We start from the raw sequence: 22,382 nt of genomic DNA on the forward strand, positions 1-22,382 counted from the left end.
TCTGTGATTCTATGATTCTATGATAATGGTATTTACACTGCATTGCTTTTGAGGACTTATTCCTGTGCTGTTATTCGTTTTTTCTCTCTCACTCTCACTCAAACTCTCACTCTCACTCTCACACCTACTTTTGAAAACACATACAATGAAATAAATAGAACTGCATTTTTAAAATTCTTACCATAGAAATAGGGCTAAGCTTTTTTGTTATCTGTAACACACATTGAGCTCAAGCCCAAAACAGCATCCTTGTCTAGGGAAAAAGTGAAACAAGTCATAAACTACATGCAATATATAAGGACATAGGTGCAAAATGTTGTGATTCTCATATACATAATTGCATTGATGCATGGTGGATTGGGTTAAATTTAGAGTTTATGTACATCTTGAATATCTGGAGATCAGGTAATTATGTCATGAACTAGGATGTGTATGGTGCCTGGAGTCAGAGGTCAGAGCCAGAGTCAGGAACTAAAACCAGTGATAGGGAAATAAGGCTAGAACAGATGGAACTATTTGGTGTCCGGAAGGACTTTCTCCCAGCCTACGGGGAGGGTCCACAGAACCCAGAAAACCAACTGATTATGTTGGACAAATAATGAGAAAAGAGGGATGGATGTGAGGGTCAAAGGGCTAATACAAGGGAACCAGACAGGGATACCGAGCAGAGAATCCTGGACAGTGCACACTGCCCCTTGAAGGCCTTGAGAGAGCCAGCGGATGCTGCCCATTAGAACTCTGCCTGGATACATGAGCGGATACAGGAACGGAAATAGGTCCCACAGTCACAGGCCCCTCCCCCGGCAACAGATGGGGCAAGGCAGGCACAAGTGATATCACAGCTGTGAGCATATACATTGACCAGCCAGAGATCACTTGTTGCTGTTGGGCTGAGGAGCCAGCTTGCTGATGTCTGTGCCCCATCAGTTGTCGCAGTCAAACAAGTGTCTCTGCTGTAGGCAGCCCAGATTCTGGGCAGGTGCAGCTGTAAGACCTTTTTGATGACACTATACATTTATAATTATTCTCCTTTTTCACTAATGAAAACTATTTTTTTTACATTTAACTTGTCAGTAGCATTAGAAATAATATGTCATAAATATTTCTTTTCAGATACTTGTAACAGTGCCTCAGTGTTTAGAAATCTTGTTGCTATCCCCTCATCGCCAGGAATGGGTCAAAAGAATAAGATATGTTATATTTGATGAGGTAGGTTTCTTTTAACAGAAATCAAATTAGCTAATGTACAAAATGTTTGAAAAAAGGAACCAATGATTGTATTTTTCAAAATATCTGTTAGAAGATTTATTCAGCATTACTCGAGTCCTTAATTCACTTATTTTTCATTTTTCTTCATTTAAATCATTGCTCTGGATTGGGGATGGGAATGAGGGGTTCAGTATGCAGGCTGCCACAGGAAAAGAGCAGTATCTCAAGCCTCTCTCACCACAGCAGCTTGGAGTCAGGTGAGAAGTGCCTCTCTGTGACTCCTGCAATGGGCACAGCTGGGGGAGGAGTGCACGTCTCCTCATGCCCTACCTAACTCTGGCTAGGGCAGGTCTAAGTTTATCTGCTCCTCTGCTCCCCACCCAAAGTGAGCAATGCAGCAAATTATGCACTCTCCCCTTGCTCCCCAACAAAGGGGAACATCCAGCAATGTTCCCATATGCATCAATGTGGAGAGACAAGAGTTTTAGCCCCCTCTTCCTTTTCTACAGGATGCTCCTTCTCCCTAACCGGTATGGAGAATATTCTCCATACTTAGTAAGCGTTGAACATGCCCATTATCCCTTGGTTCATAAGCTGCAGCAACAATGTGGTGTTGGGTGGCAAAAATAGGGCCTGACATTCAGGCAGAGGGCTTCATATTCCAGGTCATGGACACTTTTATTATCCAGCAGAAGGACAATTTTATAGGCCACATTTTTCTTTCGATAATAAGTCTTAAATTCAGGGACAACATGGTCTGAAAACCACTCAGAAAAATATTGCTCGACTTCCAAATTACAGGAGACAAGATGTGATGTAGCCCCTCTTTGCTTTTAGGTTTTCACTATGGTAGATAAGCAAAGGCTACAACTTGTAATCACCTTCTGTATTTCCCCTGCACAGAAGGTTAAGTGGCCTTTTGAAGTTTTAAATCCAGGAGCAGTCTTCTCATCATGAGGAATGTAAGTCCATGTTGGGATCTCCTAGTAAAGGTTCATGTTCTCAATGTTAACAATTTTCAAAACAATTTTCTTTAGCAGTGCAGGAAATATTTCAGCTGCTTTTTCATCTGCACCAGCTGCTTCTTTACATTATGTAGGTTGGTACGCTGTGGAATCTGTGGAATCATCCACAACTAACACTGGAGGTCTCCTTTTCACCTGTTAAGCTCGCTCCCTCTCTGTCCTTTAAATCATTATACAGGGTTTTGGCCTTCTTTTGAATCAAGTTTTAAACTCCCAGGTGTTTTCTTTTCATGGAGATTATTAATCCAATCAGCCAGCAAAAATTTCATTTTCTCCTTTGTATTGCGCATACTGGCTCAATGCCATTCTTATCACTCTTACGAAGCTAAGACTGAGGTCAAACTTGTTTACCGCTTAATAGTTTCTCAGTTGAAGTGCGTGGGTTAAAGCGGATAATGGTCAGCTTGTGTTTCAGGTTCCAGGGCTGAAATATAGAGCTGGGAATTTCCATTCTCAGCTCTTAGACCTGCAAGCCCACTTACAGCTTATACTACACCATCACTGAAAGTAAACCAACAATACCATAACAGTGGCAGTTACCTCTTTCAATATGCTTTATAACATCTAATTGCATTTCTAATATAACACTTTTACATTGCCTCTTACACTCAGGCACACTTTGAATGTGTTTTACACTCACATTTGGTAGTACCAATGGAGATATTTTATGATAAAACTCAAAGATCCTGGATGTCGTCCAAATGGTAAAAAGGCAGGACAAAGACAGAGATGGCACACATTTATACAAAAGATGCTCCGTATGCATCTTCATATAATTTTAATGTATGACTCTGTGATGAAAAATAGCCTGTCAATTGAGCATTTCAGGAAAGTTGGCAACAGAAAAGCAATGCAAAATGAGAAGTGAATGAGTTGCAAACGACAGCTACGCAGATCAGGACTGAGGTGAATTGGAATGTGTTCCCCTACTGATGAGTGACAGAAATGTTAAATGATGCAAATGGGGAGATGTATCCCAAAGATGCTCTGTGACTCCATTTTCTCTCAAACCACCCTATTGAAAACTAAATGCAAAACCTTTAGTCTTAAGTGTCAGAAAAGAAGTGTGCAGAAATTGTGGGGATTGATTCACACATATTTAACTGCACAGATATTTGCCAATTTTGGGGGGAAAAATGAAATCATGAACCTTAACAAATCTGACATTTAACATGGAATGTAGGGACATAATCTGTATCCTTTATGCATCTAAGACTGCTAGTGAAGTTAGTGAGGGTACGTCTACACTAAAACGTTAATTCGAACTAACTTAGTTCGAATTAGTTAATTCGAACTAAGCTAATTCGAACTAACGCGTCTAGAACTAAAAACTAGTTCGAATTAGCGTTTTGCTAATTCGAACTAGCAAGTCCACATTGAGTGGACCCTGAACAGGGCTTAAGGATGGCCGGAAGCAGTGCCGGCAGGGCATCAGAGGAGGACTTAGAGCGTGGAGATGCTGTCTCAGGCTAGCTGAGGGCTGCGCTTAAAGGGTCCCGACCCCCACCCCGGACAGACAGTTCTAAGGGGTGCCCCGCTTGCAAAGCAGTCCTGGCTTGGATTGCCCGGAGTACCCACACTGGGCACATCACACCACTCGGCCATCAGCCCGGCTGCACTTGCCGCAGGCTGCCATCTGGGGAGAGGGGGCAATCGGGGGGCTGCAGGAGAGCTTCCACCCCCAGAAGCCCGCAGAGCCAGCCCAGTCCTCCCCATCGGGGGCTCGTACCCCATTCCTCCCTCACCTCCTTCCACTTACCCTTCCCTAGCCCCCCTCCCTGATGTACAAAATAAAGATAACGTTTCTTCCAACATTGACTCTGTCTTTATTGAACAAAACTGGGGGAGACTGGGAAAAGGAGGTGAGAGAGGGGAAGAGAAAGGCTGGGAGAGGGGAGGGCATCTAACATGATCAGGGGTTGGGAACAGGTCTCAGATGAAGAGAGGCTACAGAGACTGGGACTGTTCAGCTTAGAAAAGAGGAGATGGAGCGGGGACAGGATAGAGGTCTCTAAAAGCATGGGTTGGGTGGAGAGGGTGCATTCAGAAAAGTTCTTCCTGAGTTCCCATAAAGAAGGACTAGAGGACACCAAAGGAAAGGAATGGGTAGCAGGCTTGAAACTAGTAAGAGAAAGTTGTTCTTGACAAAGCAAATAGTTAACCTGTGGAACTCCTTGCTGCAGGAGGCTGTGAAGGCTAGAACTAGAACAGAGTTTAAAGAGAAGTTAGAAAAAGTCATGGAGGTTGGGTCCATGGAGTGCTATTAGCCAGGGGGTAGAAATGGTGTCCCTGGCCTCTGTTTGTGGAAGGCTGGAGATGGATGGCACGAGACAAATGGCTTGGTCACTGTCTTCGGTCCATCCCCTCCAGGGTCCCTAGGATTGGCCGCTGTCGGCAGAAAGGCTACTGGGCTAGATGGACCTTTGGTCTGACCCAGGACGGCCATTGTAAGCTCAGGGCTCAGGGTCGGGGGTCTCAGTGGACCCCCTTGATTTTCATGCACACCTGCTCCTGGGTGGCCAGGCTGGCAGCTCTCCTGCCCTAGCCGGCCACTTTCCTGTGCCTAGTGCAGAGATCGTGGACGAGGTCCACGATGTCCGCACTAGCCCAGGAAGGTGCCCGCCTCTTGCGGTCCAGGGCAAGCTCCCGGGAGCCGCCAGCCTGGTCCCGGGAACAGGGGGTGGGCTGGGGGACATCGGGTGGGTGGCTCTGTGCCATGCCAGGTGCAGGGTCTGCTGGCTGGGTGCTGGCAGGCTTGCACCTGGCACAGGCACCGTAGCCAGCCCCGTGCCCCTTTAAGGGGTCCGGGGCTGGGACGGGGGCATAGAGTTTCCCTGGTGTTGGCCAGAGTGGCCACCAGGAAAACCTGGGGAGGGCTAGCCTCCCACTAGTTCGAATTAAGGGATTCAAATTCGAACTAGCGGAGCGCTAGTGTAGCGGCTATGAATGTTAGTTCGAACTAACGTCCGTTAGTTCGAACTAACATTGTAGTGTAGACATACCCTGAGACGCTTGAGTGCAAAATGAATATTGTTGAGTCCTTAGGGTCTAATCCAATTCCACTGATCCCATTAGAAGGACTAAGTGGGCATCAGAGTGGACCCTTAATAACATATTGACATATCAGAATTTTTGGCACTCATTTTGTGAAGTAAATATCATTAAAATATCATTCCATATTTAAAGCCGATTTTTTTTCAAATACAGGTCCATTGTCTTGGTGGGGAAATTGGAGCAGAAGTTTGGGAGCACTTGCTGGTTATGATTCAATGTCCATTTCTGGCTCTCTCAGCAACTATCAGTAATCCTGAATATCTTACTGAGTAAGTCTGAGCTTTTATTTTCTTATAAGGCATATAAATTGTATACATTTGATAAGAGAAACTTTCCTTAGAGAATGTAGCACAAAATGTAGGTGGAAACATTCATGTTTCTTTAAAATAATATCTGGCTCAGAGCTGGATTGCCAGAGATCATACTGGGTAAGGCCCAGTATTCCGACTTGTCCCAGCTCAGATTGTTACTCCAGCTGTGGTGGAGAGAACAGAGGCCACTCTCTGATAATGGGATGAACCCTAGCTGCACCACTCTACTTGCCTCTGCCTGGAGAAGAGCCAGAAACTGATTTTTATTATTATCCATGTTGGTTCAAAAAAGACATAGGGTATGTCTACACTACCCCGCTAGTTCGAACTAGTGGGGTAATGTAGGCATACCGCACTTGCAAATGAAGCCCGGGATTTGAATTTCCCGGGCTTCATTTGCATAAGCCGGGCGCCGCCATTTTTAAATCCCGGCTGGTTCGAACCCCGTGCCGCGCGGCTACACGGGGCACGAACTAGGTAGTTCAAACTAGGCTTCCTAGTTCGAACTACCGTTACTCCTCATTCCACGAGGCTTCATTTGCAAGTGCGGTATGCCTACATTACCCTCCTAGTTTGAACTAGGATGGTAGTGTAGACATATCCATATAGACATACATACACAAAACAGCGTGGGTATGTCTACACTACAGTGTTAGTTCGAACTAACTGACGTTAGTTCGAACTAACATTCATAGCCGCTACACTAGCGCTCCGCTAGTTCGAATTTGAATCGAACTAGCGGAGCGCTTAGTTCGAACTAGGAAAACCTCATTTTATGAGGATTAAGCCTAGTTTGAACTTACTAGTTCGAATTAAGGGGTGTGTAGCCCCTTAATTCGAACTAGTGGGAGGCTAGCCCTCCCCAGGTTTCCCTGGTGGCCACTCTGGCCAACACCAGGGAAACTCTATGCCCCCCTCCCAGCCCCGGACCCCTTAAAGGGGCACGGGCTGCCTACGGTGCCCGTGCCAGGTGCAAGCCTGCCAGCACCCAGCCAGCAGACCCTGCACCTGGCACGGCACAGAGCCACCCACCCGATGTCCCCAGTGTGGGTAATCCGGGCAATCCAAGCCAGGACTGCTTTGCAAGCGGGGCACCCCTTAGAACTGTCTGTCCGGGGTGGGGGTCGGGACCCTTTAAGCGCAGCCCTCGACTAGCCTGAGACAGCATCTCCACGCTCTAAGTCCTCCTCTGATGCCCTGCTGGCACTGCTTCCGGCCATCCTTAAGCCCTGTTCAGGGTCCACTCAATGTGGACTTGCTTATTCGAACTAGTTTTTAGTTCTAGACGCGTTAGTTCGAATTAGCTTAGTTCGAATTAACTAATTCGAACTAAGTTAGTTCGAATTAACGTTGTAGTGTAGACGTACCCCATGTTGTTACACTGATGGCCGTGTTTTCTTGTCTACATCTAGTAATGGGTGATTCAGTTTGGCAGAAGTAAGAACTCTTTTCTCTTGCTGAACTTTCTTCCCCGATTCCAAAAACAAAACTTAAATTCAATTATCTTTTTTTTTCTTGAGGTAGCAGGAAAGTTTTGTTAAGGAAGTTGAAAAGTCTGCTTTCAGAATGTTTCTATGAAATTAAGGAATATAGTTGAGGATCAGATTTCATGTTGAATATTTATTTATGTTGAATGTAATTGAGGCTCAGATTTATATAAAAATATTTACATATTTTGCCTTTTAACTTGCTCTAAACACATCTATTTTCTTTCAGTTTTTTTGCAGAAGCTTTAACTTTATTTTGTTCTTATACTATAGGTGGCTACAGTCAGTAAAAAGATACTGGCAACTTGCTGAGAGTACAATAGAAGAAAGCCCCAGTTCATGTACAACTGCCTGGAAAGGGACAAGGAAGCCAAAACTACAAAAAACAAAAAAATCATATAGAGTTAGACTAGGTCTGTATTGAATTTTTTTAAATTTAGAAAATATAATTTGTGGCCTCAATCCCGCAAAGACTTACAAACTGTGATTAGTTCCATAAAACTAAACATCTTTACAGAATGGGAGACTTAATATTTAAAAGAAACAAGCATAAGTATAATTTTAATTCATAAATAATTTTATGCTTGTATATACAGTGCTGCATGGAGACAGATACAATGATCTGGAAAAGTATGTGTGTTCTCTCAGGGATAATAATTTCATCATTGATCACTATCACCCATGTGCTGCATTAACAGTCAACCATGTAAGTATAACAAGAGAGACAAGTTGGTCTTGAATTAGTAACATTAATGAAAAAATCGTTCTTCTGATTCTTTGGTTTAACACACATATAGATTGAGAACTATGGCATTCCTTCAGACATTGCCTTCTCTCCACGAGAGAGTATCCAGTTATATGACATGATGGCAAAAGTCTGGCAAGAGTGGCCAAAATTACAGGTGTGTATACACAATTATATATGGAGTCTATTTTTTGAAAATATCGAAAGAGCAATTTGTTATTTTTTTAATTGATGCTGTTTTCAAGGAGTTGGATCCTGAGGAATTTACTTCTTTCAAGAATAAAATAGTAATTACAAGAACAAATGCAAGAAATTATGAACAGGAACTGAAGAAAGAACTGATCAACTGGATTGTTCTTGGCCAAAGAGAAAAGGTAACTAAAAATGTCACAAGCGTGTGTCCTTCTGAAATGTAAATAGATTATTAATACAGTACACATATCCCTTTAGTTATTAAAATCAATTTTTTGCTATTTCTTTTGTTATTGAAAGCATTTTCTCTAATTAAAGTTCCAGTGGCTCCTAAAATCAGTAGTGTTGCTAGTATGTTCAGATGAAATTCTAAAAAGGGCTCAAAGGAATGGGTCATCTAATGGCCACTGTGAAAGCTGGAATTCTGAATTCCTTAGATTGTTTTTTAAATCCCATCGTTTGTGCTTAATGCATTCTCACTGGCCCTGTTTTATTTTAGAACATTTCTTGTCTTAGTGCATTCTTGAATCCCTTTTTGCAAACTACAGGTAATGGGCATGTTTCCAGTTGAAGAAGTTTTTCTTTGTGATTATAAATATTTGGAGTACATTCTTCTTAGAGGCTTGAGCTAAGCACATTCTAAACATAGAATAGAAGACCACTCACAATCTAGGGCCTTTCTCTATTTATAGTTACGTAGGTGTAAATGAAGTGCATTTGTGTTGAAATCAGTGGATACGAACTGGTATAAAATATGTGTAAGTGAGAAGAAAATCCATCCTTTAACTAAGGCAAGATATATCAGTGGGTATACCATGACAACCAGTCAGAAGGGGCAGTGGATGGAGGAGAAAGGAAACAATAATGAGTAATATAAAAAAGTAAAATCTTTTAAAAATGTGATATTTTCATCAACATGCGTAATGGTGCAATGATTCTTACCTTTGTAATAATGTAGCATTCATATAGCAGTTTAAGGCCTCAGTATACATGTGGAATACTCATTGAAGTTAATCTTAAATTCCACAGAGCACTCAAATGATCCATCCATAAATTGTATTCTGATGCCACAATTATAGGTGACCGTATAAAAACCTAAATAGATATAAAGTTTAAATAGAAAACTGGAGTTTTAAATCTCCTTTATTTACATTTGATACATATATTATTATTGTGCTCCATTTTGATTTTTTTTTAGGTCTCGTCGAGTTTATATTTTCATTCCTTTAAGACTGTAGGACTGTATCCAGTAGGAATAATTGCTTTGTGCCATCTTTTTGGCTAGTTAAATTCCTGAATTTAAGTACAGTTAAACTTAATGCTTACTTCATTCTTTTGTGATTACCAGAACTTGTATATGTATTGTGAATATACTGGGCAGGATTGTGTTCTCAGGTACATCTCTGTGGCCCCATTGTTGCCAGTACGGTTACATTTAGCAAATGTTTCAGAATTTGGCACTGAAAAAATTTCACAACAGCCCTCTGATGAAATATAGTAAGTATTATCCTAATTTTTAAAGATGAGAAAATCATGAAGGAGATGAAAAGGATTGACTAATCACTTTCTGATACAGACTTAGAATTTAGGATTTAGTAAGGGCTCATTTAGACTTCGTGGAACAGTCGAAAGAGGATATGCAAATTCCACTTTCGAAAGTGAAAGTAGTTTAGACGCAGCTTTTTCGGCGACCTCCCCCCTTTGTCGAAAAGCCGCTCTTCCTCAAAAAATGAGGTTTACGCGGCTTTTCTACAAAGGGAGGGGTGGGGTTTGCTGAAAAAGCCGCATCTGAACTACTTTCATTTTTGAAAGGTCTGCTTTCAAAAGTGTGATCAGAAGAAGATATGCAAATTCCTCTTTCGACTGTTCCCCATAGTCTAGATAAGCCCTAAGTGGTAAGGGAGCAATGTACTCTAATGGATTAGGCACGTGATTCAGCGTCTGGAATTTCTGACTTTCTTGAACAAAGATATTTGTAGAAGGACAGTTTCTTTAGACCAGGGGTGGGAAACCTAAGGTCTGGGGGCTGGATCCGGCACCCTGAGGCTCAGGGCTCCCTCCCAGCATTGGGGAGCCCATGCTGGTGCTCCAGTTCCCCACCACAGTGTGAGAGCACACAGAATCTACTAGCCTGGCCCCTCCCAGGCTCTAGTGTACGAGGGAAATGTGGGGAGTGTCTTTCTCCTTCTCACTCGGGGTCACATCAGTGAGGGTTTTTTTTCCCCACTTCTCCCTTCTGTGCAGCTACCAACTGATTTTTCTGTTGGTCAGCAGACCCCGATCCAAAAAAGGTTCCCAATCCCTTCTTTAGACACAGGACCCCCGGGGACAAGCAATTCAAAAGGGTTCAGGGCTTGCAGCTGCTGTCATCACTACTGCAGCAGTGGTAGGAATTAAAGCCCTGGGCCACCAGAGTGCCAAGTGGTGTGCTCTGGATGGCTCTGAGGGCTGGTGGGGGAAAGCGGAGAGGCACGGCATGGCACGGCATGCTCCAGACAGCACTGAAGGTTAGCTGCCCCCAGCCCTGTCCCTTCCACCCCAGGTCCCACCTCTGCTGGAAGCACAGCACAGCCTCCTCCCAAACTTTGATCAGGGACCTGGCAAATCTGTCAGCCTTACTGTTTAGTTAACAAAGTTTATTGCCTGCTCCAAAACATACATATTGCACTATAAATGAGATACTAACATTACTTTGTGTAGGTGAGTCAGTTGCTGGAATCCCTTAAACCACATCCTGTTGATTGTTCAGAAAATGAAAAACGGATCAGATTTGCACAATTTGTTGAAAAACTACAAGACATGGATAAATTGCCTGCCATATTTTTTATGTAAGTATACCAATTCAATTTTTGTAATGTATATCTTTTTATCAGAGCTAGAATGGTGTGTATTGGAGCTAAGAAGGTATGTTTTGTAGTGTGCTATTTTTTTTACAAAAGTCTCCTGAGATTAAGTTTTGTTTGTTAGACCATTTGTTTAAGAACATTTGAGGTAAATGTTCACATTGTAAATCACAAGCACTCTCATCCTATTCACCTTTATGAGGAGTTAAAAAGTGTAGCTGAATCATAATTGGAATATACACAGACACACACACACACACTAATTAATGGCATATCGGGAAAGTACGCAGTATCTTGCAATATTGGAATTGTTAAATTTCATAGCTTAAATATATACAGAGAGGGATGCACATATATATGTTATCTAATCCATTTTGTATTTTCATTAATGTTTTTAAATTTAAAAAGGAGCTTGATGGTTTTCCTTTCCTTTGTCTCCTAAAGAAAGTGGACAATGGAGTTATTGGGTTGTGTATGTTTTGTACACATGTACAATTTCAAATAAAAATCTAAATGAATAGATTCAAAATTGGTTTTGTTTAATTCTTTAAACAATTAAGCTGGGAGGTGTAAAATAATCTGAGATAAGAAATTGTCCTCAACAATAGGAAATTGACATGACTCCTCAGAGATAGTCAGAATCTATACAGAATGACAAAAGTAAAAATGAAGATTCTGAGAAAATAAGTCAGCAAATCACATTTAAGCGACCTGGCCCTCAGCTGCCATGTATCTTATATAAATACATATACCTGTGCAAAGTAGGTATAGCATTCTACCATTAACGTCCATATTTTACTAGGTGTAAGGTCTAGTTCAGCAAAGCATTAAGCACTTGTTAAACTTTTTAATCATATGAGTAATTCCATTGATGTTGATAATACTAGTCATGTGTTTAAAGTTACGCATATGCTACATGCTTTGTTTAATAGATAGGGACATATTTCTAATGAGTAGAATTAACTGATAGATTACAAGACCTGCTTGTATGACTATTGCTCTAACATTATAAGTACATTGTTTAAAATTTGTATCTCTTTAACAAACAATGTTTGCTAATATTAATAGATGTTTATTACAAATTTTGTTTTAAGGTTTAACATTAATTCAGTAGAACAAAGAGCCATTGATGTATTTTACAATTTGACGAAAAAGCAAATGTATGAACGAGATCCTAATACTCAAAAAGAAATAGAAAGTTTAAGGGACAAACTGAGAAAAACTAATAAAACTCTAGAGAAATGTTTGGCTTCGTAAGTATTACTATATATTTATTATTTTATTATGGTACTAGCCAATTAGCCCATCATGAGACGGGATTTTCACGTCTCTCCTCGACGTCGGTCTTCTTTCCTGAGCCTCCGGTCTCTCGCTCCGTCTCTCTCTCTCTCCTCCTCCTCCTACTGCCTCCACCCCTCTCTCTCTCAGCTGTCCTCTGCCTCTCTCTCTGTCTCTCTCTTTCTTTTCTCCTCCCCCTCCTGCCTCTCACTCGGGGGACCACGGAGCCCAAATGGCCGTTTGGGTGCCGCACTCCCCGGGCCGCATGGGGGGTGTGGAGCCCAAACGGTCGCTTGTGCCACTTGCTCCCATGCAGCAGCCTGGCTGAGCAGCACAGAAGTCATCCAAGCACCACGGCGGGAGACAAAGGGAGGCGGGGTGGTGACGTTCATAGCCAGAGGGCAAGGCCTGGAGCCGCTGTCATGCCGTATGTCACCACCCCGCCCCCCTTCGCCTCCCACCGTGGCGCTCGGCTGACTTCTGCGCCGCTCAGCCGGGCCGCCGCAGTGGAGCAAGTGGCTGTTTGGGCCCCGCACTACCCATGCAGCACGGGCCACCCAAAGGGAACAGCCAGCATTTCAGCAACAGTGATGTCCAGAGAGAACAGCCAGCATTTCGGGCAACAGCGCCGCCCAGAGAGAACAGCCAGCATTTCAGCGTTACAGACTCTTAGACACTGGGCTACTATGTATATGATGCTCAGAAGCCTGAATCAGGATCAGGGACTCAGTGAGTTTGATGTTGCAAAAACACATACTATGTGTCATGTGTTCAAGATACCAGATACGAAAGGAGCCAGAAGACACCAAGGACAAGCTCTACTTCTAACTTTATTATACACAAAATAGTAAAGAGAAGCAATGCAAAGTTATGTATATCTATTTCAATAAATGGGGTAGTTAGCACAGACAATATAGTAACTCCTACACCTAGAACAACACACAAGATATTCAGTTTTAAGGATATGAATATACATGTACTTATTTCTATAAATTACACGCAGTTCAACGTTAGCAGTCTTACAATTGACGGATGAGAGGTTGTGGCTTCTTTCTTTCCCTATGCATAGAGGCGTCCACAATACATTTGCTAGTATGAAGAGGTTCAGCTTCTAGTTGCAGTGAGTAAGATATGTGGGGATACCTCACCCAGTCTATCTTTCTGACACCTATATTTATACTCAACTTGGTTGTTTTAATAATAACTATCCATTAATTATGTATTGTGTAAGATACCTAAAATGCCCTTATTTAGGGTACATCCTGCTACTCAGGATGTTGAAAAAACTATGGCTACGTCTATATTGCGCATTCTTCCGCAAGAAGATATATGTAAATGAGGCGCGGTGATGAATATTGCTGCACCTCATTTGCATACCTAATGAGCCGCCATTTTTCCGCAAGGGGCTTTTGCGAAAGAAGGAGCAGTCTACACTGCTTCTTCTTGCGCAAAACCCCCCTCGTGCGCAAGAGCCGTTCTGCCTGAAAATAAGCCCCTTGCGCAAAATGGCAGCTTATAAAGTATTCAAATGAGGCACGGCGATATTCATCGCCGCGCCTCATTTGCATATTCTTGCGCAACAGAGCGCAATGTAGATGAAGCCTATGTGCCTGATTAACAGTTTTATGTCTGCATCTGTTTTTTGCTCATCAGAAATAAAAGGTACCAGTACCACCTTACGTCTGGTTCTCTTGGTGTGGTCTCACTGTAATATGCTGAATATGCATGATTGTGAAAATCATTCCTGCTTCAAAGCCCCCCCAGCTTTGCCTGCATACCATGTGCACCAAGCTTGAAACAGGCCTGGGTTTTGCTTTGTTAGAGATCTGTACTTTGAGTAAAGCAAACTTTGTTTTGGTCAAGGCAGGGCCATGCAGGTCTCCCATACAGTATGAGTCAATTCATGATTCAAAGAGTTCATTATTTTAATAACAGGAATAAACCAGTGGCTCTAATAGACAAACTGATGCAAGGGGCAAGGGAAAGCTGGTTTCCATCATTCCCTTTGGCAGTCTGGCATAATTAAACTTGTTATTTGAATGTTTCAAATACTATCAATATCCAACTCCTTTATTTTCATTTAACCTAACTATATGTAATCAATAGACTAGAGTGATTTTTTGCCATGCTGGAACAATTTCTGAATCCACCAAATCAAAATTGAACTTTTAAAATTCAGACATGGCAGACATAGAGTGTCATGTAATGAAATGTATAATATGACATTTAACTTTAGAAATATACACTCCCAACATGAGATTCTCAGCCCTGCCCATGCTCCTTTGCACCATGGAAAAGAGCCAGAGCAGCATAAAGAGGGTATTAAAAGCTCCCTAATGAAGATTATTCTAAAATAGAAATTGCAGAAGACAGACATAATGCTTCTTTAAGAACATAAGAATGGCCATACTGGGTCAGATCAAAGTTCCATCTAGCCCAGTATCCTATCTGCCAACAGTGGCCAGTACCAGAGATCCCAGAGAGGGTGGACCAGACACAATGATCAAGCAATTTGTCTCCTGCCATCCATCTCCAGCCTTTGACAGAGGCCAGGGGCACCATTCCTTATCCCCTGGCTAATAGCCTTTTATGGACCTCACCTCCATGAATTTATCTAGCTCTTTTTTAAACTCTGTTATAGTCCTAGCCTTCACAGCCTCCTCTGGCAAGGAGTTCCATGGGTGCCCTTTGTGAAGAAGAACTTTATTCTATTAGTTTTAAACCTGCTACCCATTAATTTCATTTGATGTCCTCTAGTTCTTATATTATAGGAACAAGTAAATAACTTTTCTTTATTCACCCTCTTCACCCCACTCATGATTTTATATACCTCTATCATATCCCCCCTCAGTTGCCTCTTTTCTAAACTGAGAAGTCCCAGTCTCTTCAGCCTGTCCTCATATGGGACCCATTTCTAATCCCTAATCATTTTAGTTGCTCTTTTCTGAACCTTTTCTAATGCCAAAATATCCTTTTTGAGGTGAGGAGACCACATCTGTACACAATATTCAAGATGTGGGCGTACCATAGTTTTATACAGGGGCAGTCAAATATTCTGGGCCTTATTTTCTATCCCTTTTTAAATAATTCCTAGCATCCTATTTCCTTTTTTGACTGCTGCTGCACACTGCGTGGACGTTTTCAGAGAACTATCCAGGATAATTCCAAGATCTCTTTCCTGATTAGTTGTAGCTAAATTAGCCCCCATCATATTCTATGTATAGTTGGGGTTATTTTTTCCAATGTGCATTACTTTACACTTATCCACATTAAATTGCATTTGCCATTCTGTTGCCCAATCACTCAGTTTGGTGAGATCCTTTTGAAATTCTTCACAATCTGCTTTGGTCTTGACTATTTTGAACAGTTTAGTATCGTCCGCAAACTTTGCTACCTCAATGCTCTCCCCTTTCTCTAGATGGTTTATGAATAAGTTGAATAGGATTGGTCCTAGGACCAACTATTGGGGAACACTAGTTACACCTCTCCATTCTGAAATTTTACCATTTATTCCTTCCATTTGTTTCCTGTCTTTTAACCAGTTCTCAGTCCATGAGAGGATCTTCCCTCTGATCCCATGACAACCTAATTTACACAAGAGCCTTTGGTGAGGGGCCTTTTCAAAGGCTTTCTAGAAATCTAAGTATACTATATCAACTGGATCCCCCTTGTCTGCATGTTTGTTAACCCCTTCAAAGAACTCTAATAGATTAGTAAGACATGTTTTCCCTTTACAGAAACCACGTTGACTTTTGTCCAAGAAATTATGTTCTTCTACGTGTCTGACTATTTTATTCTTTACTATTTTTTCAACTAATTTGCCTGGTACTGATGTTAGACTTACCCGTCTATAATTGCCATGGTCGCCTTTAGAGCCCTTTTTAAATATTGGCATTATGATAGCTCTCTTCCAGTCCTTGGGTATGGAAGCTGATTTAAAGGATAGGTTACAAACCACATGTTTGTACAAGAACATGTTTGCAACCCCTAACACAAAAGAGACAGGAGGCAGGTCTGCAGCAGCATTAAGCTGCAATGTGGAGATTCCAAGCAATGATGCAGGCTGGGGAGACTTACTTAATTTAGCCAGGCCCTAGGAGTGTCAAAGAGAGGCCGGAGACTTCTTCAGGCCCCAGAGCACCAAGGATGGATAGGGTGAGGAGGTTTTTTAAAGTCACCGTAATTAACCCCGCCCCTCAGCCCTGTGTGCTCAGTGATGTACCCTGTATAGTGCAGCACAGAATTTTGCTCATTACAATCTTACTCATTACAAACTCACCATAAAGCTGTTCGTTTTCCAGCTAAGCCTTCCAACCAGGGAAGCTTCCTTTCCCTGGGATCTCTGGTTCCCTTTCTTGGGAGTGTCCCAGCCAAAGACAAAGACCCTGTTAAGTTTCCTATTTTTTTATGAATTCCCTTTTAGAAGAGGAAGTTATCTGGCCAATCCCTGCCAGTTAGGGAGGTCATGTGACTTCCTAGGACCAACCACTGCTAACACTTAAAGGACAAAAAAGGGTGTTTACATATGATTGCCCAGACATTGAGGAGTCTTAGCATTGGAAACAACCTTGATGGCTTTCATTTGCACATTTAAAACCATAAAGCATTCCATACTATTTATATCTAACTCTACACACAAGAATGATACATACACCAGAAAAAGATATACAGATCCAGCAGACTAAGACATTAAAATTGATAGGTTACATGAAACAATTTGTTCAAAGCATCTTTGAGTTATGCATATTTGTGTCCATAAGTCCATTTCATAAAGCATGTGAGTGAGAGAGAGGGAGGGGGGAGGATTTGGTTCCGTCACAGCAATAAAAGTGCTTTGCTTTTGATAGCTGGATTCCTGTATAGCCTTCTTCTCCTAAAACCTGAGTTGAAGGGATGGACCCCTGGAGCAGGGGCTCATGTGGACTGATGTGTGATGATTGTGCTATGAAGAATATGTTACTTCAGAGTGAAGAATCTTAAGTGTGTTTCCCTGCTTGCACTGAATGTTTTTACTATTTAGAGCAGCTTATTCATTTCTGCTCCATTGTCTACCTGGAACTATCTTACTTTTGTCAAACACTAAAATTTGTAAAGGTATTTAGGCACCTAAAGAAACAGGTAAATGCTTACTGGGATTTTCAAAAGTGTGTAGGTGCTACCTTCCTAAGCTTTTAGGGTATGCCTACACTACAGTGTTATTTCGAAATAGCTTATTTTGAAATAATGCGTCTACAAACAAAATGCACTTCGAAATAGCATTTTGCTATTTCGAAATAGCGTATCCACATTGAATGGACTCTGAATTGCATTTAAGGTTGGCAGGGCACCAGGTTCAGGCAGGGCATCAGGTAGGGACTTACTGTGTGGGGCTGCTGCCTGAGGCTATCCGAGGTCTGTGCTTAAAGAGACCCCCCTCCCCGCCCCCGGACAGCCAGTTCTCAGGTTTCCCTGCTTGCTTGTCTACCTCGATGAGGGACAGCAAAGCACTTTGTCTCTGTGTGCTCTGATTGCCCTCACTCGGGACACCACAGCACTCTGCAACATGGAACCAGAGCTGCCCTTGGGCTCTCTGGTGCTTCTCTTGGATGCGTTGCTGCGAGCCTGGCTGCACTTTCTGCAGGCTGCCATCTGGGAGGTCCATCGGGGGGCTGTCAGTATCTAGGTGGCCCTGCGGGAGAACTTCCACCCTGAAGAGCACTAAGAGCCTCCCTGGTCTGCCCCACTGGGGGCTTGTGCCTCATTCCTCCCTCACGTCCTTCCACTTACCCCTCTCTAACTCTCTTTCCTAATGTAAAATAAAATACACGTATTTTCATGAACACAAACTCTTTATTTAACAAAACTGGTGGGGGGAATGAAACTCTGGTGAGACTGGAGAAAGGAGGCGGGAGAGGGGAGGGGGAAACTTGGGAGGAGGGATCTGGAAGGGGGAAGCAAGGGGAAGAAGGGGGAGGGGAAGCTCAGAGCTCAGGGTTGGGGGTCTTGCCGGACCAACTTGATTGTCATGCAAACCTGTTCCTGGGTTCGCATGTGGCCTTTGGTAGCCAGGCTTGCAGCTTTCCTGCCATAGACGGCCGTGTTCCTCCATCTAGTGTGGCGATCATAGACGTTGGGGGCATCCCCCTCAAACCTGAATAAGGTCCATGATCTCCACCCTGGACCAGGAAGGCGCCCGCCTTCTCTGGGCCCTGACAGGCTCCTGGGAGCTGGCAGACTGCTCCTGGGGAGCAATGGAGGGCTGGCTGCCAGTGGCTTGCTGGCTCATGTTTTGGGGCCACTGGGTCAGGGGCAGTAACTGCTGGCTCTAGGCTGGCACAGGCACTGTGGCCAGAGTCTACCCCTTTAAGGGCTCCGGGGAGAGAGGCGGGAGAGAAGTATTCTTGGTTGAGGCTGGAGTGGTCATTAGGGCACCATGGGAAGGCTGGAGGCCCCCTATTTCGAAATAAGTGTCTACAGAGCACTTATTTCGAAATAGCTATTTCGAATTTGGCATTATTCCTCATGGAATGAGGTTTACCAAATTCGAAATAAGTGCTCCGCTATTTTGAATTTATTTCGAAATAGCGGTTTGGCTGTGTAGACGCTAAGAAAGTTATTTCGAAATAAGGGCTGTTATTTCGAAGTAACTTTGCTGTGTAGACATACCCTTAGAGTGTACATTTGGGGTGTGTGTATCTGATTTCATGATTAAATGAAATTTATTTATTTCAGTTGGGATGTAAGAGTATAGTTGCTTAAACTGGTAACTATACGCATGAGTTTATCAGTTACCCAGATGGCTACATGCAGCTCCTGGTCCAACTCCTGGGGAGCCATCCTCTACATCAGAGGAAGCAGTGCGGGGCAGCAGGTGCGAGCTGGACTATGTGGGGAGCTGGCTTAAAAGCCAGCTCCTAGGGACTATATTTACATTATGGGGGTTTGTATACCGGAAAAACTCCGCCATATCCAGAGAATGTATCTGCTCTTCTGGTTTTTGTGTGTGTGTGTGTGTGTGTGTGTGTGTGGAAGAGCAGACGTGCTCTTTCAGAAGCCCTGTCTTTTTCCTCCCACGAGAAACAAGGGCTCTTCCAAAAGAGGAGGCTTTTCTGAAATTTGGCCCAGTATAGATGTAATGTAGACATAGCCGGGGTGTTCCAGCTCCCAGGCAGCTGGCTGCTGCCCCATGCTGCAAGTGCATGTAACTGTGTAACCACTGACATTTTTCAGTGGTTACACTTCTGTCGGATTATCCACAGTTTAACATCCCCAATTTCAATATGAGTTAATTCTGTAGGAGCTCTTGAAAATGTATCTAGCCCAAAGTCACTTTTTATTTTTAGATTCATGACTTTTCCAGTTCATGTTAGATAGTAAACCTCTTTCACCTTTCTCTTCCACACTTACGTAGCATTCTTTCACTCTTCTTTTATTGTAGAGCACCTGTCCTTAGTTTGCAAGCATATTATGCTTTCCTGGCAATTGTCAAGGCTGTTCCCCACTTTGGCTCTCCGAGTACAGAAGGTGGATATCCACAAGAAACCCTAAAAATACCTTGCCTCTACAGACTCTGCTTACAAAAACTCACCAGAGCAACAGATTTACTCACTTGGGGCAGGGTAGCTGCCACCATCAAGTGATTTACCTAAAAAAATAGGGGGGAACACTTGAATCCCCCCAAGGGTACCAAGCTCTTTTGACACAAAAAAGCTTGAAAAAAAAGAAGAGAGAAACAAGTTGCAGTCTCTGATGGCTGACCTCTTAGTCTGAGGCATGCGTATACACAGACAGACAGACCTCTTGTACTTTCCAGGACACAAGAATCAAATCATCACCTTAAAGTGATTTTTATTACAAAACAGAAGCTATACTTGATAAAACATACTTGATTGCTGGGTGTTACAAAACAACTAAGTAAAACAAATTAAGACACAGAGAAAATCTCTGGGAACAACTCTTAGATGGTGAATGGGAGAGGGGAGGCATGTATCTACACAGAGAAGTTCAAACCAAACCACAAAAATAAAGAAAAAACACCCTGATCGATCATGACTAGATACACTTTTTCCCCTTTATTTACTCATGACCCCTTCTTGATTCAGTCCACTTCCATGCCCTGAATTACTTGGAGGCATGGTAGTCCTGTCTGGGTTTAAATCATTTTATGTCTCTCAACTCCTGCTTTTAACTCTCCCAAAGAAAACGGGCAAGGTATCTTATACAATTCAAATTTCAGCACTCCATCCCCATTAGTTCTTCTGACTCCCTGCCAACAACCTTTATAGCTATCCAAGTTTAACCTCTTTGTCACCGGGTGCTGGCCAGAAATACTCCTGTCCATCACAGCAATATTTTCCATTTTTAGAATTCTGCTTTTTTTAGTTTCTTCCATTTTTGTATATCATTATCCTTTTTGCCTGTGTAAGTAACTTTATATTCTTCTTTATCTTTGAAAATGTTTTTGTTGCTTTGTATAAAGGTGATGATGTAAAATTCAGTTAGCATGTATTTAATTATGTAGAATGAGATTTAATTTATGAGTTACTTGAAAAGGAAATACATATTTACAAGCTGAGTAGACAAAAGAGTACTTTGTAATTAATTTCTATTAAAAACCACTCCATTTAAATTATACTTTTTATACAGTAATCTAAAAAAGGAATCTGCCACTAAACATGAAAGAATGATCCTTACTTGGAATGAAAAACAATATTTAAAGAAAAGACTTAAAAAGCTTACTGAGGTTCCTCCAGACTGTACTTATGTTAATTCTAAAGCTGTGGATAACGAAGTGAGTAATCCATTATTGATAAACATAACATTTGCTTTTGTTCTAAACATATGAATATAGGGTTACCATGTTTTTTATATCACTGTACTTTATAATTCTGTGCTTACAATGTCATGAAACTTGTCTAAATTGAAAGTGCAGTCCTGCAAGATACAGGACACCTCTAGTGAGATGTTGAGTGCCTTCACTTCCGTTTTGACTTTTAGTTTTAAGATGGAACCAGACTCATTTATCCTTCCATTGAGATCCTTGAGATCTGTGCAGGGGAGTCACTCCAACATCAGAGCTTTTTGCAGTTCCTGCAGACACTATAGTCCAAGGGAAAGCATGATATGTCCATCCATTGGGAATTATGGAGTGTAGAAGGCAAGGAATTCATTCCCGTGAGCTGTCCCAGATTAAGGATGGAGGGAAATGCACACTCCCAGCTAGCCTCTTTCACCTTCCTTGTGATTCTGTCTATTTTCTGTCTTTTATGTATAGTTTTAAGAGAAGCAATCCCATTCCAAGCACATCCCATTTTCATGACACAACCAAACCCTTACATTGCTTTAAGTTATGACAGAAGGAAGCCATATATCAAATTCTGTGGTCCTAACTTTTACCATTTAGGAGGAGTTTTTGATGGACAGATGTACAGACAGACAAACTCTCAAATATATAGTAGATTGGGTTTTCATAATGCTAAAAATTGGTTGGTGGAGTATTTCTATAGTTATTGGAAGAACACTTCTGGTAATCTGAGCTGATGGGAAGAGCCCTGCAAAATTGGATATCCATTTTATATCCGTGGGTATCTGCATTCGTGGATATGGATTCAGTTGTGGATATCCGTATCTCATTTTTATGGCTATAGATGCAGATGCTAATACAAATTCTGTATCTAGAACCCTGCACATTTGTGGATATCCATAGCTCATTTTTATGAATACAGATGCAGAAATAGATTTTGTATCCACACTGGGCTCGACTGATGGGTGGCACTTAATGTTGGAGGACTCCATAAACAATACCGGACCACCTCTGAATTCCATAGGTGGCCTATATTATCTATTAATGACTAGTAGAGAAGCTGTTTACAGGAAGAAAATAATCAGCGAAGAATTTTGACATTTTATTTTACAACATCTAAATGCCTGAGATTAATACTTAACTTTTCTTTATATCCATAGACCTTGATGAACATCTTTCATCGAATTAGGTTTCAAAGAAAGCGTTTCCAGCTGAGAATGTTGGCACAGAGAGGTATTGGATATCATCACGCTTCTATGGCATACAAAGAAAAACAAGTTGTGGAAATGCTTTTCAGGATGGGATATATCCGGGTATAAATTATAATAATTTTTATGGACAGTTCATTTTAAGATGTAATTTCATAATTTCTTATTACATTTAATTAAATCACAGTTTGAGTCTCACCTATATAATTCAGATATAAACTTATTTTCATGGAGTGTGATAAAATACA

General features: G+C 42.0%; 2 protein-coding genes across 15 annotated transcripts in view; one reads left to right on the plus strand and one right to left on the minus strand.

Moving 5' to 3' along the window:
* Positions 1-22,382, plus strand: part of LOC102451696 (putative ATP-dependent RNA helicase DDX60) — a 113,070-nt gene that overhangs the window by 46,663 nt on the left and 44,025 nt on the right. For 13 of the 14 annotated variants that reach the window (XM_075930187.2, XM_075930183.2, XM_075930186.2 and 10 more), the window contains 10 exons: positions 1,114-1,209; positions 5,442-5,557; positions 7,360-7,499; positions 7,683-7,792; positions 7,884-7,988; positions 8,077-8,205; positions 10,724-10,851; positions 11,961-12,119; positions 20,770-20,914; positions 22,087-22,239. In XM_075930187.2, coding sequence (XP_075786302.2) covers positions 1,114-1,209; positions 5,442-5,557; positions 7,360-7,499; positions 7,683-7,792; positions 7,884-7,988; positions 8,077-8,205; positions 10,724-10,851; positions 11,961-12,119; positions 20,770-20,914; positions 22,087-22,239 — 1,281 coding nt within the window. The remainder of the gene's footprint in view (positions 1-1,113; positions 1,210-5,441; positions 5,558-7,359; positions 7,500-7,682; positions 7,793-7,883; positions 7,989-8,076; positions 8,206-10,723; positions 10,852-11,960; positions 12,120-20,769; positions 20,915-22,086; positions 22,240-22,382) is intronic. The other variant, XM_075930180.2, reaches the window with a different exon arrangement.
* The window catches only part of LOC102448131 (uncharacterized), a 64,389-nt gene continuing 62,776 nt past the window's right edge, over positions 20,770-22,382 (minus strand). Inside the window, exon 9 of the mRNA XM_075930191.2 lies at positions 20,770-22,180. Within this exon, the coding sequence (XP_075786306.2) occupies positions 22,173-22,180 (8 nt within the window). The 3' untranslated portion in view covers positions 20,770-22,172. The remainder of the gene's footprint in view (positions 22,181-22,382) is intronic.

This window comes from Pelodiscus sinensis, chromosome 4 (assembly GCF_052426305.1).
Source record: "Pelodiscus sinensis isolate ZL-2025 chromosome 4, ASM5242630v1, whole genome shotgun sequence".
NCBI lineage: Eukaryota > Metazoa > Chordata > Testudines > Trionychidae > Pelodiscus > Pelodiscus sinensis.